This window comes from Heterodontus francisci, chromosome 36 (assembly GCF_036365525.1).
Source record: "Heterodontus francisci isolate sHetFra1 chromosome 36, sHetFra1.hap1, whole genome shotgun sequence".
Taxonomy (NCBI): domain Eukaryota; kingdom Metazoa; phylum Chordata; class Chondrichthyes; order Heterodontiformes; family Heterodontidae; genus Heterodontus; species Heterodontus francisci.
In genome coordinates this window covers 52,776,369-52,803,825 of record NC_090406.1, presented here as the reverse complement: position 1 = coordinate 52,803,825, position 27,457 = coordinate 52,776,369, and the positions used below count along the sequence as shown (strand labels likewise).

The 27,457-nt window shown below is 44.2% G+C and overlaps 1 protein-coding gene across 6 annotated transcripts in view; it reads right to left on the bottom strand.

The window, feature by feature from the left end:
• Positions 1 to 1,356: 1,356 nt before the first annotated feature.
• The window catches only part of LOC137351833 (zinc finger protein 551-like), a 35,716-nt gene continuing 9,615 nt past the window's right edge, over positions 1,357 to 27,457 (bottom strand). Inside the window, exons 2-4 of one of the 6 annotated variants that reach the window (XR_010969578.1) lie at positions 22,121 to 22,183; positions 17,064 to 17,160; positions 1,357 to 3,836 (exon numbers count right to left, since the gene is read on the bottom strand). Coding sequence is in view for 2 of the 6 variants with exons in the window: in XM_068016732.1 (XP_067872833.1) it covers positions 19,928 to 20,878 (951 nt within the window). In the remaining 4 variants the exon portion in view is untranslated. The other 5 variants (XR_010969580.1, XM_068016732.1, XR_010969579.1 and 2 more) reach the window with 5 other exon arrangements.

Below are 27,457 nucleotides of genomic sequence, written 5' to 3'. Positions count from 1 at the left end.
TGTGGCACATGAGTGTGTGGCAAGTTGCAAAACTGCATATGAGACCTCCTACCCAGTGAGTTCCCAATCTTGTCCAAGGTCTTGGTGGGAGTTCTGAGCTAAGATCAAAGAAGGGGAATAAAGAGCTCATTGGAGAATTTTGCTCGCAGCACTTATATTTAATACCACAATGAACACTTACTTGAGTTAATTAAGGAGAACCAGCATGGATTTTTATAAGGTAGATAGTGCTTGACTAATCTAACTGAACTTTTTAGAACTATTAGGTTGAAGAAGAGAATGGAATGGATGCTGTCCATATGGATTTGAAGGAAGTGTTTGACAAAGTAGCACATAAAAGGCTGGTTAACAAAATTGAGGATCATGGAATAGGAGGCTTAGTGTAGGCTTGGATAAAAAAAAATTGACTTAAGGACAGATAACTGAATTGTGGTAAATAGTTGTTTTTCAGACTGGAGGATGGTGTTCCCCAAGGCTCAATGCTAGGACCACTTTTTTGATATATATAAATTGCTTGGATATTGGAATATGGAATCAAATTTCAAAATTTGCTGATCATACCAAACTTGGAGATGTTGTAATGAGGATGATAATCATCTGTAACAAGATATAGATTGGCTAGCAAAATGGGCAGACAAGTGGCACATGGAATTTAATAGAGAAGTGTGAGGTGACGCATTTTGACAGAAGAGATAGGGAGAGGCACTATAGACTTAATGGCACAGTTCTAAAGAGTGCAAGAACAGAAGGACCTAGGGGTTCATTTGCAAAGATCTTTCAAGGTGGCAGGACATATTGAGAGAGCAGTTAGCAAAGTATATCCTGGGCTTCATAAATAGAGATATTGAGTAAAAAAGCAGGGAAGTTATGCTGAACCTTTATAAAATTCTGGTTAGACCCCAACTGGAGTATTGCACTGGTTCTGGTCGCCATGCTTTAGGAAGCATGTGAGGCTCCTTGAGCAGGTGCAGAGGAGATATACCAGAATGTTTCCAGGAGGTTGAGGGGAAATTTGATAGAAGTGCACAAGATTATGACAGGTTTAGATCAGGTAGAGGAAGAAAAGCTGCCCCCATTAGCTGAGGGTACAAGAACTAAGAGATATAGATTTAAGGTTTTGGACAAGAGATACAGGGGGAATGTGAGAAAGAACTTTTTTTTTAAAATGCAGCACGGGGTAATGACCTGGAACACTCTGCCTCTGAGGGTGGTGGAAACAGAGATGATTAATGATTTTAAAAGGAAATTGGACAGGCACTTGTGTGGGAAAAATATCCCTTTTCTTTACTTTAGTTCAGACAAGACAACCAGTTTGGTGAGACAGAGATAACAGCCAAAGTACAGTCAATCAACCAGAATTTATTAAGGTATACTTAACAATAAGCAATGAGCAACAACTGTCCACGGGTCCTTGCTTTTCCAAAACTGTCAGACTCTAGATGATGCTCTCCCCTCTGTTCCTCTTCTTCTGGTCTTCAGTAGTAGCTAGAGTACCTCGGACAGACTCCAGGTATTTTTATACAGTTCTAATTACGTATTCTGGTGGTTCAGTCTCTGGTCTTGTACATTTTTTTGGTCTTGGGTTTGTTCGTTGCTTTCTCATTGGTTACTAGTTTTCTTGTTAATGACGAAGCCCCTTTCCCAATCTGCATTTTCAGTTGCGCCTAGTTGTACACAGGAAACACATTCCACTCTTCATTTACACCTTGCCCTAACCCACACTGTCTGACTTCTCTATTTATTCACATTGTTTGATTGTTTAACACTGTCGACCCTTGCTTTAAGCAAGCTGTAATTTGGCAATAGTTGCAAATGTCTAAAGCTAACTCTAATTACTGAAGGTTCATACACATTTAATCATACATAAGGTTTACCTACAGTATAAGAAGGTTGACAAGCAAAACAATAGATGCTTCAGCTTAAACAAGACCCACCAGGGTCATGATTTCTCCTACCATATTTGGTAAAAGTAACCAATTCCCTCCATTCATATGATTAAGATAATCAACAGCCGATTTACAGTTATGTCAGCAGATCATCACACATAATCGTGGCCATTTCCTGGATTACAACAGACGAAGTTAGCATCTGTGGCCAGCATGATATTCAACTGTCTTCTTCTTGTCTCTTATTGTTAAACTATATATTCTGCAGTGTGACTCAATCATTTTAAACTGTTCTAATTTCCACTTAATCATTGTTACGACGGGTGAGGAAGGGGTCTCAGGCTCCCCTCTGGCCCCTTCCCTGGTTTGGCCACAACAGTGCTCAACTTTTTAAAAACAGTGTTTGAGCTTCACCTCAGTGAGTCCTTACTGCTCTCTAATTGTATTTGTAAATGAACCAATCAGACAGGTTTTCTTAGGTTTAAACAAGAAAATTGTAAGTTTATTAACTTTATCACTCTAACTCAGTTAAGATTACTAAAAATATGCGATGCAACCATGCTAGCAAGCATATGCGATAAACACACATCTCTTGGCATTTCTTTGCGGACGAAGATTTTGGGAAGGTTGTTGTCATTGGTTGCAGGCCCGCTGGTGGCTAGTCAGGCCGATCCGTGACCGGCAGATTCTCCCACAGCGGGTACAAGTGAAGGTGTTGCTGCTGGGGCAATTGGATCTGTCCTTCTCCTCCTTTTCTCTTTCATGCTGGTTCTTTGCTCAGTCTCAAAGGTGCCTGTAGCCCTCCTGATGTAGCATCTCCAGGCATCACCATCTATGGCCTGCGCTTCCCACTGGTCTTGGTCAATGTGGCACACAGAGAGGGACTTTTTCAGTGAGTCCTTGAAACGTTTGCATGGGACTCTTCTGTTCCTTTTACCCGTGGTCAGCTCTCCATACAACACGATCTTGGGCAGGCGTCTGTCATCCATCCAGGCAACGTGACCCGCCCAACGCAGTTGGCTTTGCAGGAGGATGGCCTCAATGCTGGTGATGTTGGCTGTTTCCAGGACTTCAATGTTTGAGATGCGGGCCTGCCAGCAGATCTGAGGATGCTGCGGAGACCACACTGATAGAAGCACTCTAGAAGGCGTAAATGACGGCAGTATAGTACCCATGACTCAGCGCCATACAGAAGGGTGGTGAGGACTATGGCTTTGTACACTTTGAGTTCAGTCTGTGCTCTGAGGCTGTGGCTGTTCCATGCGCTTGTATAGTCTGCTGAATGTACCGTTTGCTTTTAACAGCCTATTGTCCACTTCCTTGTCTATGGTGGCATCAAACGAGATGACACTCCCCAAATAAGTGTATTGCTTGACGACATTCAGTTCGGTTCCTTCGTTGACAATGCTTGGTAGTGTATATTCTTCATGGGGTGCAGGACTTCAGTTTTCTTTAAACTGATTTTTAGTCCGAAGGGTTGTGCCGCCTCAGAAAAATGTGTTGTTATACGTTGCAGGTCTGATTGACTTTGGGGCAGGAGAGCACAGTCATCGGCGAAAAGCAGTTCATGGATGAGTTTTTCTTGTATCCTTGTGAGCCTGAAGACGCCTGAGGTTGAAAAGGCCTCCCTCAGTCTGGAAGCATACATAAACTCCCTCCACATAGATACAGAGGAGGAGAAAGAATTAAAGGGGGAACGTTTGGAGCAGTAGATGGAATTCAGTTACTGTCTTTAGTTTGGATGTAAAGACCTTGATTGGAGTTAAGTCTTGCAGTTCTCACTGGGGCCCAATGCACGCTTTCAAACTTGTTTCGCTGGTACCAGAAGGCTGAAGAGGTCCTCTGTCTTGAGGCTTAAGTTGGTTCTGTGAGTCTCTGGAACTTTGCATGAGAGAGAGAGAGACAGGGAGAAAGTGGTGCTTCTTGAAGTTCAATTGCAGGCTGCCCTTCCTGTGTGGCACAATTCAAAAAGTCCCTAGGTTGGCCAGCAGGTAAATCATACTTTGTCTCTGAAACAGCATCATCTGCGAGGTTTGTTGATTTCAAAAGTTCTCCAGTCACACACAGTGGGGGTGGTGGAGTGCTGGCTCTTACACAGACAATGGCTCTCAATGTTTTTTGATCATCACTATTGACAAAACCCTTCTTACTAATCAGGGAGTACTTCTATTGTCTCTCTATTCAACTGTCTATCAGAATGCAAATGTGCAGCCATGTTTTCAGCTGTTCAGCTCTGTGGTCTTTTTAAACAAGTTATGTTCAATGTCCAGTAAAAGTTCAAATAGTGTTCCATATGACTAAATTAATATGTTTCCATTTGGCTGTTGAGGTTGCCATCACATTATTGAGTTGTTCTAACTTCTAACCCTTTGTCTCTATAAATGTCTAGTTTCATACGATATGTTATCCCTAATCATCGCGTGACATCCTTTATTTATGCCTAATGCAAACATCTTTTTACATACTGAGCAGTTAACTCTTTGCTTATCAAAAGCTCACACAAACATATATCAAGCACACTACCTAAAATTTATTTTACAAGGAAAAACATATAAAAACCCATATTTCTTACACTTGAGGGAAATAAACTTGTGGGGATAGAGCTGGGGAATGGGGCTGACTGGATTGCTCTACAGAGAGCTGGCACGGACTCAATGGGCTGAATGACCTCCTTCTCTGCCAAAATGACTCTCTGACTCTATTCCTGCATTGATTAAGGCTGGTTATGAATATGACTTCTATCAAAGTGGTTATATTATATATAAAAATGAATAATGTAAATCTACATAAGGTTGGGCCCCAGCTGCAGTATTATGCCCAGTTCTGAACACCACACTTCAGTAAGGATGTGAAGGCTTTGGAGAGGGTACAGAAGAGATTTATTGGAATGGTTCCAAGGATGCGGATTATACTTACATGGGGTTTTCCTCAGAGCAGAGAAGGTTAACAGGAGATTTGATAAAGTTTATTTATTCCATCTAAACCCTTCATGATTTTAAACAGAAACTGTTTCACATGGCTGAAGGGTCAATAACCAGAGGGCACAGACTTAAGATAATTTGCAAAAGAACCAGAGATGATAAAGAAAAAACATTGGGCTGAATTTTATGAGCGCGCCGACGCTACTGCCTGCACTGAGCGGCCGCGGCTGAAGCCCTGTGATATTACGCGTGGGGGCTCATTAGCATCACTGTGATGCGCCCTCCCCCCACCCCATATTACGTGGGGAAAGGCGGGACATCCGGCACAGTGAGGGTCCTTTTGTCAGCTGTGCAGCAGGTGCTGGGGCCCTATTTAAAGCGCCCCAGCACCTGCTTCCTGACAGCTCCCAAAGAAATACTTACCTCACTGTTGAAGAGTGGGGCTGCTGTCAATCTGGCAGCAAAGCAGAAAGTGCTGCAGAAACTCAGCATGTCAGGCAGCATCTGTGTAGAGAGAAGCAGAGTTGAATTTCAGGTCTGTACCAAGTTCACAGACCTGAAAGTTAACTCTGCTTTTCTCTCCACAGATGCTGCCTGACCTGCTGAGCTTCCCCAGCACTTTCTGCTTTGCTGCCACATATTTACCCTGCTGTGTCCCAGTGTCCTGTGAGGTTGTGATCCTCTTCCACTCAAGTGTAACATTCCTGCTTAAAAACAAAAAGGCGGCAATCACTTGGCTGGGAGTGTACTACAGGCCTCCAAATAGCTAGGGAGAGATAGAGGAGCAGATATATAGGCAAATCTCAGAGAGGTGTAAAAATAATAGGGTAATCATAGTAGGGGATTTCAACTTCCCCAATATTAACTGGGATATTCTTAGTGCAAAAGACTTAAAGGGGGCAGAATTCTCAAAGTGCATACAGGAGAGATTTTTGAGCCAGCACGTAGAAAGTCCTGCAAGAGAAGGAGCGGTACTGGACCTAATCCTATGGAATGATGCCAGACAAGTGTAGAAGTGTCAGTGGAGGAGCATTTCGGGGATAGTGACCATAACTCTGTAAGATTTAAAGTAGTTATGGAAAAGGACAAAGATGGACCAGAAATAAAGGTACTGAATTGGGGGAAGGCCGATTTCAATATGATAAAACAGGACTGGGAGCAGCTACTTGTAGGAAAGTCTACATCAGACCAGTGGAAGTCATTCAAAAAGGAAATAGTGAGAGCTCAGGGCCAACATGTTCCCATAAAGGTGAAGGGGAGGACCAACAAGTCCAGGGAACCCTGGATGTCAAGGGACATAGAGGATTGGATAAGGAAAAAAAAGGAGGTTTATGGCAGATTCAGAGGGCTGAAAACAGCGGAGGACCTAGAGGAGTATAGAAAGTGTAGGGAGGTACTTAAAAAGGTGATTAGGAAATCGAAGAGGGGGCATGAAAAAACACTGGTGGGCAAAATAAAGGAAAATCCCAAGGCATTTTATAAATAAATTAAGGGCAAGAGGATAACCAGGGAAAGAGTAGGGCCCATTCGTGACCTAAGTGGCAATCTGTGTGTGGAGCCGGAGGACATAGGTCAGGTTTTAAATGATTACTTTTCATCTGTGTTCACTATGAAGAAGGATAATGTAGGTGTAGAGATCAGGGAGGGGGATTGTGATATACTCGAACAAATTAGCATTGAAAGGGAGGAGGTATTAGCAGTTTAGCGGGCTTAAAAGTGGATAAATCCCCAGGCCCAGATGAGATGTATCCTGTTATGTAAGGCAAGGAAGGAGGTAGCTGGGGCTCTGACACAAATTTTCAAATCATCTCTGGCCACAGGAGAGGTGCCAGAGGACTGGAGGACAGTGAATGTGGTACCATTATTCAAGAAAAGTAACAGGGATAAACCAGGTAATTACAGGCTGGTGAGTCCAAAATTAGTGGTAGGGAAACTATTGGAAAAAATTCTGAGGGACAGGATTAATCTCCACTTGGAGAGGCAGGCATTAATCAAGGATAGTCAGCATGACTTTGTCAGGGGGAGATCATGTCTAACAAACTTGATTGAATTTTTCGAGGAGGTGACTAGGTGTGTAGATGAGGGTAAAGCAGTTGATGTAGTCTACATGGACTTCAGTAAGGCTTTTGATAAAGTCCCGTGTGGGAGATTGGTTACAAAGGTAAGAGCCCATGGGATCCAGGGCAATTTGGCAAATTGGATCCAAAACTGGCTGAGTGGCAGGAGGCAGAAGGTGATGGTCGAGGATTGTTTTTGTGATTGGAAGCCTGTGACCAGCAGTGTACCACAGGGATCGGTGCTGCGTCCCTTGCTGTTTGTAGTGTACATTAATGATTTAGACGTGAATATAGGAGGTATGATCAGTAAGTTGGCAGATGACATGAAAATTGGTGGTGTCGTAAAAAGTGAGGAGGAAAGCCTTAGATTACAGGACGATATAGATGAGCTGGTAAGGTGAGCAGAGCAGTGGCAAATGGAATTTAATCCTGAGAAGTGTGAGGTGATGCATTTTGGGAGGACTAACATGGCAAGGGTGGTAGGACCCTAGGAAGTACAGAGGGTCAGAGGGACCTTGGTGTACTTGTCCATAGTTCACTGAAGGATTCAGCACAAGTAGATAGGTGGTTAGGAAGGCATATGGGATACTTGCCTTTATTAGCCGAGGCATAGACTATAAGAGCAGGGAGGTTATGATGATGCTGTATAAAATGCTAGTTAGGCCACAGCTGGAGTACTGTGTACAGTTCTGGTCGCCACACTATAGGAAGGATGTGATTGCACTGGAGAGGGTGCAGAGGAGATTCACCAGGATGTTGCCTGGGCTGGAGCATTTCAGCTATGAAGAGAGACAGGATAGGCTTGGGTTGTTTTCCATAAAGCAGAGAAGGCTGAGGGAGGACCTGATTGAGGTATACGAAATTATGAGGGGCATAAATGGGGTCGAAAGGAAGAAACTTTTTCCCTTCGAGGAGGTGTCAATAACCAGGGGGCATAGATTTAAGGTCAGGGGCAGGAGGTTTAGAGGGGACTTAAGGAAAAATGTTTTCACCCAGAAGATGGTTGGAATCTGGAACACGCTGCCTGAAGGGGTGGTAGAGGCAGGAACCCTCAACATTTAAGAAGTATTTAGATAGAACATATATAGAACATAGAACATTACAGCGCAGTACAGGCCCGTCAGCCCTCGATGTTGCGCCGACCTGTGAAACCATCTGACCTACACTATTCCATTTTCATCCATATGTCTATCCAATGACCACTTAAATGCCCTTAAAGTTGGCGAGTCTACTACTGTTGCAGGCAGGGCGTTCCACGCCCCTACTACTGTCTGTGTAAAGAAACTACCTCTGACATCTGTCCTATATCTATCACCCCTCAACTTAAAGCTATGTCCCCTCGTGTTTGCCATCACCATCCGAGATGAGCACTTGAAACGCCATAGTATATAAGGCTATGGGCCAAGTGCTGGAAAATGGGATTAGAATAGATCGGTACTTGATGGCTGGCATGGACACGATGGGTTGAAGGGCCTGTTTCTGTGCTGTATACCTCTATGACTCTATAAACCCTTATCTTGTGCAACAACCTTTCACGTGACACCTTGTCGAATAGCTTTTGAAAATCCAACTATGCGACATGCATATACATTCCCCTTTATCTACCCTGCTAGTTATATCCCCCAAAAAACTAATACATTTGTCAAACACAATTTGCCTTTCATAAAACCATATTGACTCTGCCTAATCATAATACGATTATCGAAGTGCCATTTCCTGGCAACTGATGTCAGGCTAACTGTTCCCTGTTTTCTGTATTTCACCTTGCTTGAATAGCAGTTGCATTTGCTTCCTTCCAATCTGCCTGGACCATTCCAGAATCTAGGAAATTTTGGAAGATCACAACCAGTACATCCACTATAGCTGCAGCCACCTCTTTTAGAACCCTGGGCTCTAGGCCAGCAGATCAGGGGATTTGGCAGCTTTCAGTCCCATTCATTTCTCCAGCATTTTTTCTTCACTAATATTTACTTTAAGTTTTTCACTCATTAGACTCCTGGTTCCCCACTATTTTTGATAAGTCTTTGTGTCTTCTACTGTGAAGACAAACAAATATTTTGTGTGTAACATCGCTGCTATTGCCTTATTCCCTGTTAAGATTTCTCTTTTCTCAGCTTCTAAGGGATCCACATTTACTTTTGTAACTCTCTTTTTACATACTCATAGAAGTTCTTCCAATCTGTTTTAATAGTTCTTGCTAGTTTATTGATTGCTATTTTCTTTCTCTTTTCAATTTTTTGGTTATCCTTTGCTGATTTCTAAAACTCTCCCTATCCTCAGGCTTACTACTCTTGGCAATTTTATGGGCCTCTTCTTTTAATCTAATATCCTTAACCTCTTTTGTTAGTCACAGATGGACCACTTTTCCCATGCAGTTTTCATTTCTCAATAGAATGTATATTTGTTGAGAGTTATGAATTTTTAAAAAATGTTTGCCATTGCTTATCTACTTTTAATCTAATTTCCCATCTACGTTAGCCAACTCTCCCCTCATACCTATCATTGGCTTTATTTAAGATTAATACTCTAGTTTTGTACTGAAATTTTACTTTGAGTTCCAAGAGTTATACTTATCATTGGTTACCCTGTCGTTTTACACAAGACAAAGATCTATGATAGTCTTTTCCCTGGTTGTATTGTGTAAGAAACTGTCAAATGCATTCAATGAGCTCACTCTCCAGACTACTTTTGCCACTTTGATTTGTCCAGTCTGTGTGAAGATTAAAGTCCCCCATGATTATTGTATTGCCTTTGTTACAAGCTCCTCCAATTTCACAATTAATACCTGAACTATAGGGAGCCTATAAACTACTCCCATTCGTGTTTTCTGCCCTTTGTTATTTCTTATCTCCACCTATACTGATTCTGATTCCTGCTCTTCAGAGCCAAGATCCATCCTCACCATTATCCTTATGTCTTCTTCTATTATCAGGATTATCCACCCAACTTTTACATTTTGTATGTCTTTTTGAAATGTCAAATACCCTGGAATATTTAGTTCCCAACTTTGAACAGCATGCAACCATATCTCTGCAATAGTTATTAGATCAAACCTATTTATCTCTATTTGTGCTATCTATCTTGCTACAAATGCTTCATGCATTCAGATAAAGCACCTTTAACTTTTTACCATTTTCCCCTGATTTGACCTTATTCACTGATGCACTATCACCATTAAAATTCGTCCCTTCCTGTCACTCTGCTTATCTTTACCCAAATCACTAGCCTGCTTCTACAGCCTTGACTTTTCTCTTCAGACTTATAAATTTTCCCTTACCTGAATTCTTCTGCCCACTCCCCTCACCCCACCATTTGAGATAATTATGGGGGATTTTAACCTACATATAGACTGGAAAAATCAGATGGACAGAGGTAGCCTAGATGAAGAGTACACAGAACTATGAGGTCAATAGAATGTTTTTGGGATAATTTCTGGGAACAATACGTTCTGGAGCCAACCAGAGAGCAGGCTATACTAAACCTAGTATTGTGCAACGAGATAGGATTAATTAATGGCAAAGGAATACGCAATGGATGGTAGGACCCTAGGAAGTACAGAAAGTCAGAAGGACCTTGGTGTACTTGTCCATAGATCACTGAAGGCAGCAGCACAGGTAGATAAGGTAGTTAGGAAGGCATACGGGACACTTGCCTTTATTAGCCGAGGCACAGAATATAAGAGCAGGGAGGTTATGATGGAGCTATATAAAAAGTTAGTTAGGCCACAGCTGGAGTACAGTTCTGGCACCACACTATAGGAAGGATGTGATTGCCCTGGAGAGGGTGCAGAGGAGATTCACCGGGATGTTGCCTGGGCTGGAGTATTTCAGCTATGAAGAGAGACTGAAAAGGCTAGGGTTGTTTTCCTTGGAGCAGAGAAGGCTGAGGGGGGACATGATTGAGGTGTACAAGATTGTGAGGGTCACTGATAAGTTAGATAGGAGGAAACTTTTTCCTTTAGCAGAGGGGTCAAGAACCAGGGGGCATAGATTTAGGGTAAGGGGTAGGAGGTTTAGGAGAGATTTGAGGAAACATTTTTTCAGCCAGAAGGTGGTTGGAATCTGGAACGCACTGCCTGAAGAGGTGGTGGAGGCAAGAACCCTCACAACATTTAAGAAGTATTTAGATGAGCACTTGAAATGCCATAGCATACAGGGCTACGGGCCAAGTGCAGGAATATGGGATTAGAATAGTTGGGTGCTGTATGACTGGCACAGACACTATGGGCCGAAGGGCCTGTTTCTGTGCTGTATAACTCCATGACTCTATTGACCTCATAGTTAAGGCACCCCTAGGTAGCAGCGATCATAATATGATTGAATTTTACATTCAGTTTGAGGGAGAGAAAGGTGGCTCCAAGACTAGTATTTTAAACTTAAATAAAGGCAATTATGAGGGCATAAAAGTGGAGCTAGCTAAAGTGAACTGGCAAATCAGGTTAAGGGATAGGTCAATAGTGATGCAGTGGCAGACATTTAAGGGGATATTTCAGAATACAAAGAATAGATACATTTCAACGAGAAAGAAAAATTCCAAGGGTGGGACCCATCATCCGAGGTTAACTAAAACAGTTAAAGATAGTATCAAACTTAAAGGAAAAAGCGTATAATTTCGCAAAGTTGGTAGGCAGGTCAGAGGATTGGACAAAATATAAAAAAACAGCAAAGAATGACTAAAAGGAAGGTAAAATTAGAGTACGAGAGCAAGCTGGCGAGAAATATAAAGACAGTAAGAGTTTCCATAGATATTTACAAAAAGAGTTAACAAAGTAGTGTTGGTCCCATAAAAAGAGAATCTGGGGAATTAATAATGGATAAGAAGGAGATGGCAGGTGAATTGAGCAGATATTTTGCATCGGTCTTCACTACTGAGGATACAAGTAACATCCCAGTATTAGCTGTAAATCAGGAAATGGAAGTGAGGGAGGAATTTACGAAAATTACAATCACCAGGGAAGTGGTACTGAACAAATTGTTGGAGCTGAGGGCTGCCAAGTCCCCGGGTCCTGATGGACTTCATCCTAGGGTGTTAAAAGAAGTGGCTAGTGAGATAGTTTTAAATTTCCAAAATTCCCTAGATTCAGGGAAAGTTCCTTTAGATTGGAAAATAGCGAATGTAACTCCTTTATTCAAAGAGGGAGGGAGACAGAAAGCAGGAAGCTACAAGCCAGTTAGCTTAACATCTGTCTTAGGGAAAATGTTGGAAGCGATTATTAAAGATGTTATAGCAGGACATTTCGAAAAATTCAAGGTAATCAGGCAGAGTCAACATGGTTTTGTGAAAGGGAAATCCTGTTTAACCAATTTATTGGAGTTCTTTGACGGAGTTACATGTGCTGTGGATAAAGGGAAACTGGTGGATGTATTGTACTTAGATTTCCAGAAGGCATTTGATAAGGCACCACATCAAAGGTTATTGCAGAAAATAAAAGCTCATGGTGTAGGGGGTAATATATTGTGCAACAGGGATCTGATAAACTTTACAATTTATATAAATGACTTAGAAGGGACCGAAGGTATGGTTGCTAAATTTGCTGATGACACAAAGATAGGTAGGGAAGTAATTTGTGAAGAGCACATAAGGAGGCAACAAAGGGATATAGGTGGGTTAAGTGAGTGGGCAAAGACCTGGCAAATGGAGTATAATAAGAACAAAGAGCAGTACAGCACAGGAACAGGCCGATCATGATGCCTGTCTAAACTAAAACCTTCTGCATTTCCGGGGTCCGTATCCCTCTATTCCCATCCTATTCATGGATTTGTCATGATGCCTCTTAAATGTCGCTATCGTACCTGCTTCCACCACCTCCCCTGGCAGTACGTTCCAGGCACTCACCACTCTCTGTGTAAAGAACTTGCCTCACACATCCCCTCTAAACTTTGCCCCTCGCACCTTAAACCTATGTCCCCTAGTAACTGACTCTTCCACCCTGGGAAAAAGCTTCTGACTCTGTCCATGCCACTCATAACTTTGTAAACCTCTATCATGTCGCCCCTCCACTTCCATCGTTCCAGTGAAAACAATCAGAGTTTATCCAACCTCTCCTCATAGCCAATACCCTCCAGACCAGGCAACATCCTGGTAAACCTCTTCTGTACCCTCTGCAAAGCCTCCACATCCTTCTGGTAGTGTGGCGACCAGAATTGTATGCAATATTCCAAGTGTGGCCTAACTAAGGTTCTGTACAACTGTAGCATAACTTGCCAATTTTGATACTCTATGCCTCGAACGATGAAGGCAAGCATGCTGTATGCCTTCTTGACTACCTTATCCACCTGCGTTGCCACTTTCAGTGACCTGTGGACCTGTATGCCCAGATCTCTCTGCCTGTCAATACTCCTAAGGGTTCTGCCATTTACTGTATACTTCCACCTGTATTAGACCTTCCAAAATGCATTACCTCACATTTGTCCAAATTAAACTCCATCTGCCATTTCTCCACCCAAGTCTCCAACCGATCTATATCCTGCTGTATCCTCTGACAATCCTTATCACTATCTGCAACTCCACCAACCTTTGTGTCATCCGCAAACTTACTAATCAGACCAGCTACATTTTCCTCCAAATCATTTATATATACTACAAACAGCAAAGGTCCCAGCACTGATCCCTGCGGAACACCACTAGTCACAGCCCTCTATTTAGAAAAGCATCCTTCCACTGCTACCCTCTGTCTTCTATGACCGAGCTAGTTCTGTATCCATCTTGCCAGCTCACCTCTGATCCCGTGTGACTTCACCTTTTGTACCAGTCTGCCATGAGGGACCTTGTCAAAGGCTTTACTGAAGTCCATATAGACAACATCCACTGCCCTTCCTTCATCAATCATCTTCGTCACTTAGTCATAGAGAGTTACAGCACTGAAACAGGCCCTTCGGCTCACAGAGTCTGTTCCGACCATCAACCACCCACTTATACTAATCCTACATTAATCCCATATTCCCAACCACATCCCCACCTTCCCTCACTTCTCCTACCACCTACCTACACTAGGGGCAATTTACAATGGCCAATTTACCTATCAATGCAAGTCTTTGGCTGTGGGAGGAAACCGGAGCACCCGGCGGAAACCCATGCGGTCACAGGGAGAACTTGCAAACTCCACACAGGCAGTACCCAGAACCGAACCCGGGTCACTGGAGCTGTGAGGCTGTGGTGCTAACCACTGCGCCACTGTGCCGCCCAAAAAACTCTAACTCTGCAACCCAAAACACTTCCTCAAAAAACTCGATCAAGTTAGTAAGACACGACCTCCCCTTCACAAAGCCATGCTGCCTCTCGCTAATAACTCCATTTGTTTCCAGATGGGAGTAAATCCTGTCCCAAGGAATCCTCTCCAATAATTTCCCGACCACTGAAGTAAGGCTCACCGGCCTGTAATTTTCTGGATTATCCTTGCTACCTTTCTTAAAGAAAGGAACAACATTGGCTATTCTCCAGTCCTCTGGGACCTCACCTGAAGCCAATGAGGATACAAAGATTTCTGTCAAGGCTCCAGCAATTTCCTCCCTTGCCTCTCTCAGTATTCTGGGGTAGATCCCATCAGGCCCTGGGGACTTATCTACCTTAATGTTTTTCAAGACGCCCAACACCACCTCCGTTTTGATATCGACATGATCCAGACTATCTACACTCCCTTCCCTAGACTTATCATCCACCAAGTCCTTCTCTTTGGTGAATACTGACGCAAAGTACTCATTTAGTACCTCACCCATTTCCTCTGGCTCCACACATTGATTCCCTCCTCTGTCCTTGAGTGGGCCAACCCTTTCCCTGGCTACCCTCTTGCTCTTTATATATGTATAAAAAGCCATGGGATTCTCCTTAATCCTGTTTGCCAATGACTTTTCATGACCCCTTTTAGCCCTCCTGACTCCTTGCTTAAGTTCCTTCCTACTTTCTTTATATTCCTCAAGGGCTTTGTCTGTTCCCAGCATTCTAGCCCTTATGAATGCTTCCTTTTTCTTTTTGACAAGGCTCACAATATCCCTCGTTATCCAAGGTTCCCAAAACTTGCCAAACTTATCCTTCATCCTCACAGGAACATGCCAGTCCTGGATTCTAATCAACTGACGTTTGAAAGACTCCCACAAGTCAGATGTTGATTTACCTTCCATCAGCCGCCCCCAATCTAAATTCTTCAGTTCCTGCCTAGTATTGTTATAATTAGCTTTCCCCCAATTTAGCACCTTCACCCAAGGACTACTCCTATTCTTAACCACAAGTACCTTAAAACTTATGGAATTATGGTCACTGTTCCCGAAATGCTCCCCTCCTGAAACTTCGACCATTCCCCAATACGAGGTCCAGTACGGCCCCTTCCCTAGTTGGACTATCTACATATTGTTTCAAGAAGCCCTCCTGGATGCTCCTTACAAATTCTGCCCCATCCAAGCCCCTCGCACTAAGTGAGTCCCAGTCAATATAGGGGAAGTTAAAATCACCCGCCACTACAACCCTGTTGCTTTTACATCTTTCTAAAATCTGTCTACATATCTGCTCCTCTATCTCCTGCTGGCTGTTGGGAGGCCTGTAGTAAACCCCCAACATTGTGACTGCACCCTTCCTATTCCTGAGCTCTACCCATATTGCCTCGCTGCATGAGCCCTCCGAGGTGTCCTCCCGTAGTACAGCCGTGATAATCTCCTTAGCCAGTAATGCAACTCCCCCACCCCTTTTACATCCCTCTCTATCCCGCCTGGAGCATCTAAATCCCGGAACGTTTAGCTGCCAATCCTGTCCTTCCCTCAGCCAAGTCTCTGTAATAGCAACAACATCATAGTTTCAAGTACTAACCCAAGCTCTAAGTTCATCTGCCTTACCTGTTATACTTCTCGCATTGAAACAAATGCACTTCAGACCACCAGTCCCACTGTGCTCAGCAACATCTCCCTGCCTGCTCTTCCTCTTAGTCTTACTGGCGTTATTCACTAGTTTCCCCTGCAGTTACTTCACCTGCTGACCTACTACTCTGGTTCCCACCCCCCCTGCCACACTAGTTTTAACCCTCCCGAGTAACACTAGCAAACCTCACAGCCAGGCCTGTCCTTCTTGTACAGGTCCCACCTGTCCCGGAAGAGATCCCAATGATCCAGATATCTGAAACCCTCCCTCCTACACCAGCTGTTTAGCCACGTGTTTAGCTGCACTATCTTCCTATTTCTAGCCTCTCTGGCACGTGGCACAGGGAGTAATCCTGAGATTACAACCCTTGAGGTCCTGTTTTTTAACTTACTACCTAACTCCCTGAACTCCCCCTGCAGGACCTCATCACTCTTCCTGCCTATGTCGTTAGTACCAATGTGTACCACAACCTCTGGCTGTTCACCCTCCCCCTTCAGAATGCCTCCTGCCCGTTCAGAGACATCCTTGACCCTGGCACCATGGAGGCAACATACCATCATGGAGTCTCTTTCACGTCCACAGAAGCTCCTATCTGTGCCCCTGATTATAGAGTCCCCTATAGCTATTGCTCTTCTGCGCTTTGCCCCTCCCTGCTGAACAACAGAGCCAGCCGTGGTGCCACTGCTCTGGCTGCTGCTGTTGTTTTCCCCTGATAGGCCATTCCCCCCCCAACAGTATCCAAAATGGTATAATTGTTAAGAGAGGGGGACAGCCACAGGGGATACCTGCATTGACTGTCTGCCCCTTCTAGCGGTCACCCATCTATCTGCCTGCACCTTGGGTGTAACCACATCTCTAAAACTCCTGTCTATGATGCTTTCCGCCACCTGCATGCTCCTACGTGCATCCAATTGTTGCTCCAACCGATCCATGTGGTTTGTGAGGAGCTACAATTGGGTAGACTTCCTGCAGATGTAGTTGTCCGGAATGCTGGAAGTGTCCCATACTTCCCACATCTCACATGTGAAGCACTTTACCCCTCCAACTGCCCTTTCTAGCACTAATTAATAAATTAATTTAAAATAAATACTTATTAAATCCTTACTAAATTAAGTTACAATTAACTATATGGTCCCTCGTGCTAGATTTCTACTATAAATATTAAATGCTAAACACAGTAATCACCTCCCTCCGGTTTCGTTACTCCTCTACTTATTAATTAATTAGTTAATTAGGGTTAATTAGTTTATCAATGTTTTATTTTCAAATTCAGTGCAGATTCCCCAACAGCCAATCAGGTCACAGCTTTTTTTTCAGTTTTTTTCCACCCGAGGTAAATTACTCTATATACTTACCGCTCCGGACCTTCGCCCTCCGAGTCTTCTCCCTGGAACTAGTCCGCGAATCCCCGAGGTAAGGTTTTTATACTCACCGCTCTGGTACTCCGCCCTCCTATAATGTGGGAAAGTGTGAAATTGTCCACTTTGGCAGGAAGAATAAATAGGAAGCATATTATCTAAATGGTGAGAGATTGCAGAGCTCTGAGATGCAGAGGGGTCTGGGTGTCCTAGTGCATGAATCCCAAAAGGTTAGTATGCAGGTCCAGCACATAATTAGGAAAGCTAATAGAATGTTATCGTTTATCACGAAGGGAATTGAATACAAAAGTAGGGAGATTATGCTTCAGATATACAGGGAATTGGTGAGATCACATCTGGAGTACTGTGTACAGTACTGGTCTCCTTATTTAAGGAAGGATGTAAATGCGTTGGAGGCAGTACAGAAAAGGATTACTAGACTAATACCTGGAATGGGTGGGCTATCTTATGAGGAAAGATTGGACAGGCTAGGCTTGAATCCACTGGAATTTAGAAGAGTAAGAGGCGAATTGATTGAAACATATAAGATCCTGAGGGGTCTTGACAGGGTGGATGTGGAAGAGATGTTTCCCCTTGTGGGAGAATCTGGAACTAGGGGTCATGGTTTAAAAATAAGGGATCACTCATTTAAGACATTAAGAGATGAGGAGAAATCTTTTCTCTCAGAGGGTCGTGATTCTTCGGAATTCTCTTCCTCAAAAGGCAGTGGAAGCAGAATCTTTAAATAATTTTAAGGCAGAGATAGAAAGATTCCTGATCAGCAAGGAGGTGAATTGCTATCGGGGGTAGGTGGAAATGTGGAATAATCAGTTCAGCCATTAACTTATTGAATAGTGGAGCAGGCTCGAGGGATCGAGTAGCCTACTCCTGCTCCTAATTCGTATGTACGTATGCTTCCTCCTCCCCGCCCCCCACCCCCCAACTTTATTTACTTTAACTCCCTATCTGCATTGATTCACCAGGACACTGGTCCCAGCCTGGTTTAAGTAGAGCCTGAAACAACAACAGCTCCCTCTTTCCCCAGTTCTATGCCAGTGCCCCATGCATTGAAAGTTCTGTCTCCCACATCATTCTTCGGGTCATGCATTCAAGTCTCTGATCTGTTTGACCCTATGCCAATTTTCATGTGACTCAGGTAGTAATCCAGGAGGTTTTATTCATTAATTTGGACCCCAGCTCATCACCAACTCCCTCAGAACATCATTCCTACTTCTATCTATGTCGTTGCTACGTGGACCATGACGACTGGATCCTCCTCCTCCCACTCTAGCCACAAGGAGATGTCTTTAACAGGGCAGGCAACACAACCATCAAAACTCCTGCTCACAGATGCAGAGAACTGTATCCATCTCCCTGACTATACTATTTCCTATCACTACCCCATTCATTTTCACTCCCTCACTTGGTTTCCTGTACCATGGTGCCAGAGTCAGTTTGCTCATCCATGCAGCAGACTTTGCCCTCATCCATATAGGCAGAAAGAACCACGTACCGCTCCTTTAGCACTGCACCTGGAGTTCTCCTACCTACCTGATTCTCTCTCACAGTCTGACCATTAACCAGACCTGTACCACTAGTGTTCAACTAGAATGGTTGGGGAGGGTTTAAACTAAATTGGCATGGGGATGGCAGCAACATTCAGAAGTAGAAAAGAGGAATAAGGTGCATAAAGGAGTGAGAGTGTCGGTTCGTACTAGAGAAGGAAGTAGTACTATATTAGATAGGAGCAAACTAAGAAGGACTACAAATTTACAATGCTTGTATGTAAACACACAAAGTATGAATAAGATTGGTGAGCTACAAGCACAACTATCTGTGTGGGAATATGATGTAGTGGCAATAACGGAAATGTGGCTTAAAAATGGTGAGGACTGGGTGCTTATTATTCATGGATATATAGTGTTCAGAAAAGATAGGGAAGGAGAAAAGGGAGGTGGGGTGGGAGTACTGATTAGGGAAGAGATTGTAGTGTTGGAAAGAGAGGATCTCCTTGAGGGGGCAAAAACAGAATCTATTTGGTTAGAGTTGAGAAGAAAAAAGAGGATGATCTTGCTACTGGGAGTATTCTACAGGCCTCCAAACAGTGAGAGAGAAAGATGGGAAAATCTGCAGAGAAGTCAGAGATGTGCAAGAACTATAGAATGGTGATATTAGGGGACTTTAATTACCCAAATATTGATTGGGATAATTGGGAGGCAGAAAGCAGCACCTCCTTCCCCCTCTGCACCAAATTCTCAATCTCACCAAATGACCAACTTTTGCATTCTGTTTATAATGCCTGCTTTTATGACTGCTCTCTGCATCAGCAGATACTGTTTACTCTATTGGACAATACTGAATTTGAGACATCATGGGATTGACTGTATTTGGGAAAAAAAGCTGATTTACTGGACAAATGTCCAGACTATTAAAAGCCCACCCAGTTCTAGTGGGAGCATTCTCTCCTTAAGAAACATATTAAAATGTTGGTTCAAAGCACAATTAGGTGAGAGTGACCATCCAGTACATTCCTGATGAATAGAATTAGTTAACACATACTATTAGCTGGGTACAAGGGAAGGGTCTGTTGCAATCCTTGCATCTTGCTCTTGTCTACTGAGATATTGGTCAGGAAAGGGAACACTCCAGACCACAGGGATGAGAGGTCCACTTACACGAATTGCTAGTAATGCTAAACACGAGAAAATCTTACATAACCCAAAAATGTGATCCATATACACAGAATATCAAAATCTAGCCCATTTCTTGGGATTATTAACATCAGCATAACCAAACTCCAACTGCCAGAGTTAACATGTTCAGTCCCGGATATTATTACCTACAGAATCTGCCCACTGCAGTTACACATGAACCCGTTGGTGTCTCAACAGGGAGGATGACTGAGTGAATCCCCTCCCACATACAGAGCAGGTGAATGGCCTCTCCCCTGTGTGAACATGCTGATGTATCTCCAGGTGGCACAATCGTGTGAATCCCTTTCCACACACTGAGCAGGTGAACAATCTTTCCCCAGCGTGAACTCGCTGGTGTGTCTGCAGGTTGGATGAATGACAAAATGCCTTCCCACACACTGAGCAGGTGAATGGCCTCTCCCCTGTGTGAACTCGCTGGTGTGTCTGCAGTGTGGATGACTGCCTAAACCTCTTCCCACAGTGACCACAGCTGAACGGTCTTTCATCCGTATGAATTCGCTGATGAATCATCATTTCCTCTGAGCTTTTAAACCTCTTCCCACAGTCAGAACACTTAAATGGCCTTTCACCGGTGTGAACTCGCTGGTGTGTCAGCAGGTAGGATGAGCGAGTGAATCCCTTCCCACACTTGGAGCAAGTGAATGGCCTCTCTCCTGTGTGAACTTGTTGGTGGGTCAACAGAGTGGAGGAACGAGTGAATCTCTTCTCACATTTGAAGCAAGTGAATGGCTTCTCTCCAGTGTGAACTCGCCGGTGCATTAACAGGCTTGAGGACTGCCTAAACCTCTCTCCACAGAGAGAGCAGCAAAATGGCCTCTCCCCAGTGTGGATGCGTTGGTGCATCATAAGTTCATCAGAGCTTTTAAAGCCCTTCCCACAGTCTGAGCATTTGAAAGGTCTTTCATCAGTGTGAACTCGTTGGTGTTTCTGCAGGGAGGATGACTGAGTAAATTCCTTCCCACAAAGACAGCAGGTGAACGGCCTCTCTCCAGTGTGAACCCGCTGGTGTGTCAGCAGGCTGGAGGATTGAATGAATCTCTTCCCACACTCTGAGCAGGAGAATGGCTTCTCCCTATTGTGAATGTGCTGCTGAGTCATTAGGTGCCAGAAATAACTTCTTTCCACAGTCAGGACATTTCAAAGGTTTGCTGTAGGTATGAACACAGTGTTCTGGAATGTTGTACATCCAATGAAATCCCTTCCTACATTAGGAGAACTGCACTGATGAACTTCCAGTTCTGACAGTTTCTTAAATCCCTTCCCACAGTCCCCACAATTACACGACTTCTCCCCAGTGTGACTGTGTCTCCCCAGGTTGGATGACCGGTTGAAGCCTCATCCATATACAGAACATGCACAGTTTCTCCTTGCTGTAAATGGTGTGATATTTTTTCAGGCCGTGTAACTGTTCAGATCACTTCCCACAGTCATTGCACTGGAACACTCTCGCTGTGTGTGTCTCATTGCTTTAACAGTCACACTGATGTTTGAAATCTATGGCCATAAACAATCACTCCGTCAGACCTTGACAAAATGTTTAGTTTTATGTTCTCATCTGTAAATCATCCATTTCTAATACCCTGTAAAATGTGTTTACAGAAGTCATTACCACAAGTACAGGATAGAAATGCACACAGTTCTAGTTGCTGTAGTAAACATGTTTTTCTCTTGTTCTTCTGGATTTAATCTTTCTGTCTGACACAAGTACAAAAGCAGAATTTACAGCACAAAAGGAGGCCATTCAGCTCATCATCCTGTGCAGGTGTGAGCCCTTTCACTGGAGCTGTCTAATCTAAATCAATTCTCCCGCTGTTCACTGACTCCTTTTCAATTACTTAGACAATTCCCTTTTAAACAACATTCCATTCTTTGCCTCAATAGCCCCTGTGATAAAGCATTCCCTGTTCATCATTAGTCAAATAACCAACTTCCACTTCCTCTGTGTGTGAGGCTCACACATGAAGAATGGACACATAGGTGAAGAAACGAAAGGTGAACAAGACCTGGTGCCCGTGGGATGAGACCCAGTTATGAATCAGAGTCTTCACAAGAGGAAAAATTGGAAAACTATTTAAAAAGCTGTGGGTGAAATGTTGCATAGCTGGTCAGCATTTCACCCATTGGGGTAAAATTAACATTCCACAGGTACAGAGTTGTCCATTACGTTCCTGATTTGGGCATCACTTGAGCTGGCTCTTGTGGATTAGGGAGCTATTGGATAGGAAGCGCATAATTCAAATATTACACTGAGGTGGGATATATGAGTGTGTTACAATGAGGACTTCAGAAACTTTATTAAACACACACAGTAGAAGCATAATAATCTGACAGATCACTTACACATGAGAAGCCAGCAGTGGAGCCTCCTGACAATCTGGCCTCTTTACAGCGAGGACCTGGGACCTGGAAAAGAGTCTCAATATCAGTGTTACATATGTTGACAGAAGTTACATATGTTGGCAGACTGAGAATGGATGATGGATTGTGGCTAGCTCCACCAACCTCCCAGCTAGTGCTTTTACCAACTGACTAATGGGACACCTCACCTGACAACTTTTCTTTAAAAACAAGATGGTATCAGGGTTTTAGACTAGTTTTGTAATTTCCTCTTTGATACTTGGACCCATTTGCTTCAGTCCTATTCTCTCATTTTAGACAGAGCTTTAGACAATGCTATTTTCTAAAAGCCCCTCCGAAAATCCTTGTTTCCAAAATTTATACTGAACAGCCTCATAGAGGCATTGTTGGTATGGTTACAGCACAGAAGGAGGCCATTTGGCCCATCGAGTCCACACCGGCTCTCTGCCAGAACAATTCGACTAATCCCACTACCCTGCCCTTTCCCCATGACCCTAGAAATTTTCTCTTCAGGTACTTAGCCAATTCCCTTTTGAAAGCCACAATTGAATCTGCCTCCATCACCCTCTCAGGCTGTGCATTCCAGATCCTAACCACTCGCTGCGTAAAAAAATGTTTCCACGTGTCCTCTTTGGTTCTTTTGCTAATCACCTCAAATCTGTTTTGCGACCCCTCCGCCAATAGGAACAGTTTCTACCTACTCTTTCTGCACTCCTCCTGATTTTTAAATACCTCTCAACCTTCTCTTTAAGAACAAAGAAGAACAAAGAAAAGTACAGCACAGGAACGGGCCATTCGGCCCTCCAAGCCTGCGCCGATCATGATGCCTAAAGCCTTCTGCGCTTCCGGGGTCTGTATCCCTCTATTCCCATCCTATTCATGTATTTGTCAAGATGACTCTTAAACGTCGCTATCGAACCTGCTTCCACCACCTCCCCCAGCAGCAAGTTCAGGCACTCACCACCCTCTGTGTAAAGAACTTGCCTCACAAATCCCCTCTAAACTTTGCCCCTCGCACCTTAAACCTATGTCCCCTAGTAACTGACTCTTCCACCCTGGGAAAAAGCTTCTGACTATCCACTCTGTCCATGCCACTCATAACTTTGTAAACCTCTTTCATGTCGCCCCTCCACTTCTGTTGTTCCAGTGAAAACAACCCGAATTTATCCAACCTCTCGTCATAGCTAATACCCTCCAGACCAGGCAACATCCTGGTAAACCTCTTCTGTACCCTCTGCAAAGCTTCCACATCCTTCTGGTAGTGTGGCGACCAGAATTGTATGCAATATTCCAAGTGTGGCCCAACTAAGGTTCCGTACAACTGCAGCATGTCTTGCCAATTTTTATACTCTATGCCCCGACCGATGAAGGCAAGCATGCCATATGCCTTCTTGACTACCTTATCCACCTGCGTTGCCACTTTCAGTGACCTGTGGACCTGTACGCCCAGATCTCTCTGCCTGTCAATACTCCTAAGGGTTCTGCATTTACTATATACTTCCCACTTGTATTAGACCTTCCAAAATGCATTACCTCACATTTGACCAGATTAAACTCCATCTGCCATTTCTCCACCCAAGTCTCCAACCGATCTATATCTTGCTGTATTCCCTGACAGTCCTTATCACTATCCGCAACTCCACCAACCTTTGTGTCGTCCACAAACGTACTAATCAGACCAGCTACATTTTCCTCCAAATCATTTATATATACTACAACAGCAAAGGTCCCAGCACTGATCCCTGCGGAACACCACTAGTCACAGCTCTCCAAACAGAAAAGCACCCTTCTGCTGCTACCCTCTGTCTTCTATGACCAAGCCAGTTCTGTATCCATCTTGCCAGCTCCCCTCTGATCCCATGTGACTTCACCTTTTGTACCGGTCTGCCATGATAGACCTTGTCAAAGGCTTTACTGAAGTCCATGTAGACAACATCCACTGCCCTTCCTTCATCAATCATCTTCGTCACTTCCTCAAAAAACTCCAAGTTAGTGAGACACGACTTCCCCTTCACAAAACCATGCTGCCTCTCGCTAATAAGTCCATTTGTTTCCAAATGGGAGTAAATCCTGTCACGAAGAATCCCCTCCAATAATTTCCCTACCACTGACGTAAGGCTCACCGGCCTATAATTTTCTGGATTATCCTTGCTACCGTTCTTAAACAAAGGAACAACATTGGCTATTCTCCAGTCCTCTGGGACCTCACCTGTAGCCAATAAGGATACAAAGATTTCTGTCAGGGCCCCAGCAATTTCCTCCCTTGCCTCCCTTAGTATTCTGGGGTAGATCCCATCAGGTCCAGGGGACTTATCTACCAATGTTTTTCAAGACGCCCAACACATCCTCCTTTTTGATATCGATATGACCCAGACTATCTACACTCCCTTCCCTAGACTCATCATCCACCAAGTCCTTCTCTTTGGTGAATACTGATGCAAAGTACTCATTTAGTACCTTGCCCATTTCCTCTGGCTCCACGCATAGATTCCCTCCTCTGTCCTTGAGTGGGCCAACCCTTTCCCTGGCTACCCTCTTGCTCTGTATATATGTATAAAAAGCCATGGGATTCTCCTTAATCCTGTTTGCCAATGACTTTTCATGACCCCTTTTAGCCCTTGCTTAAGGTCCTTCCTACTTTATGCTCCTCAAGGGCTTTGTCTGTTCCCAGCCTTCTAGCCCTTATGAATGCTTCCTTTTTCTTTTTGATTAGGCTCACAATATCCCTCGTTATCCAAGGTTCCCGAAACTTGCCAAACTTATCCTTCATCCTCACAGGAACATACCGGTCCTGGATTCTAATCAACTGACGTTTGAAGGACTCCCACATGTCGATGTTGATTTACCCTCAAACAGCCGCCCCCAATCTAAATTCTTCAGTACCTGCCTAATATTGTTATAATTAGCCTTTCCCCAATTTAGCACCTTCACCCGAGGACTACTCTTATCCTTATCCACAAGTACCTTAAAACTTACGGAATTATGGTCACTGTTCCCGAAAAGCTCCCCTACTGAAACCTAGACCACCTGGCCGGGCTCATTCCCCAATAACAGGTCCAGTACGGCCCCTTCCCTAGTTGGACTATCTACATATTGTTTCAAGAAGCCCTCCTGGATGCTCCTTACAAATTCTGCCCCATCCAAGCCCCTCGCACTAAGTGAGTCCCAGTCAATATAGGGGAAGTTAAAATCACCCACCACTACAACCCTGTTGCTTTTATATCTTTCTAAAATCTGTCTACATATCTGCTCCTCTATCTCTCGCTGGCTGTTGGGAGGCCTGTAGGAAACCCCCAACATTGTGACTGCACCCTTCCTATTCCTGAGCTCTACCCATATTGCCTCGCTGCATGATCCCTCCGAGGTCTCCTCCCGCAGTACAGCTGTGATATTCTCCTTAACCAGTAATGCAACTCCCCCACCCCTTTTACATCCCCCTCTATCCCTCCTGAAACATCTAAATCCCGGAACGTTTAACTGCCAATCCTATCCTTCCCTCAACCAAGTCTCTGTAACAGCAACAACATCATAGTTCCAAATACTAATCCAAGCTCTAAGTTCATCTGCCTTACCAGTTATACTTCTCGCATTGAAACAAATGCACTTCAGACTACCAGTCCCACTGTGCTCAGCAACATCTCCCTGTCTGCTCTTCCTCTCAGTCTTACTGGCCTTATTCACTAGTTCTCCCTCAGTTATTTCACCTGCTGACCTACTGCTCTGGTTCCCACCCCCCTGCCACACTAGTTTTAACCCTCCCGAGTGATGCTAGCAAACCTTGCAGCCAGAATATGTGTGCCCCTCCAGTTTAGATGCAACCCGTCCTTCTTGTACAGGTCCCACCTGTCCCGGAAGAGAACAGCCCTAGCTTCTCCAATCTATCCTCGTAACTGACGTTCCTCATCCCTGGGAACATTGTTGTAAATCTTTACTGCACCCTCTCAAAAGCCTTTACATCCTTCCTAAGTGCCCAGATTTGGTCACAATACTCCAGTTGAAGCCAAACCAGTGTTCCATAAAGGTTTATTACATCTTCCTCGCTTTTGTACTCTACACTTCTATTTATAAAGCCCAGGATCTCGTATGTCTTTTTCACCACTTTATCAACCTACCCTGTCATTTTCAATGATTTGTGCACATATACCCTCAGGTCCCTCTGTTCCTGTACCTCTTTTAGAATTGTACCCTTTAGTTTATACTGCCTCTCCTCGTTCGTCCTACCAAATGTACCACTTCACAATTTTCTGCAATAAATTCCATTTGCCACATGTCCGCCCATTCCACCAGCCTGTCTTAAGTCCTCTTGAAGTTTATCACAGTTCACACAGTCCTCACAGTTCACAATACTTCCAAGTATTGTGTCATCTACAAATTTTGAAATTGTGCCCTGTACACCCAAGCTTGGGTCATTAATGTATATCAAGAAAAGCTGTGGTCCTATTAGCAACCCCTGGGGAACCAAACACATTCCTCCAGTCTGACTAACAACAACTCCTAATTTGTATGTTTGTATGTAACCATTCACCACTACTCTCTGTTTTATTATGGTCAAGTGGTTCTGCTTGCTAGTTTCTTTCCTAGCTCTCTAGCAGGGCCTGATCCCTCTTCCTCCCTATGTCGTTGGTACCAATATGGACCGCGGGCTCTGACTGCTCTGCAGCCATTCAGTGATATCCTTGACCCTGGCACCAGGGAGACAGCACGCCATCATGGATTCACGTCTGCGGTCGCAGAAACGCCTGTCTGTTCCCCATCACTATTGCTTTCCCAATCTTCCTTCTCCCCCTACACCCCCACCCTGCTGACTCACCTGTTCTCTCAGTTTAGTCTGGACGCAGGTTTTGATGTCCCAATCAGCTCTAAACCAGACTGTGGGCTTTCAAAACCTGCTTTTGTGCGGGACTCGTAAACAGAGAAAAATCATCCAGAACACGAGCAGAAACCAGAGCCTCAGATAGTGCAGGGCTGGAGATCCATAGAGATTTATGTCTGTATCTGGGCTGAAGCCCACCCACAGGAACAAGATGCCTCTTCGAGCAGCTTTGGCACAAGCCAGGAACCCACCACCCAGCACGCATGGACCGTCCCTGCCACCCATGCCCAGACCTCGCTGCCTGGCGTGCAGGCGCAGTGTGCGCCTCTCTGAGACAGGGCGGATTCTACCTTGAGAGGTCTGCAGCTGGCGGTCCTTGCAGTGAATCCATATTTGGAGCAGGGAGGCAGGCTCTATGAAACAAAATTAAGAGAAAACCTGAGCTCAGGGCACCATTATAAACACTCACCACAACATCTTCCTCCAGTATATACTCGAAGAGGGCA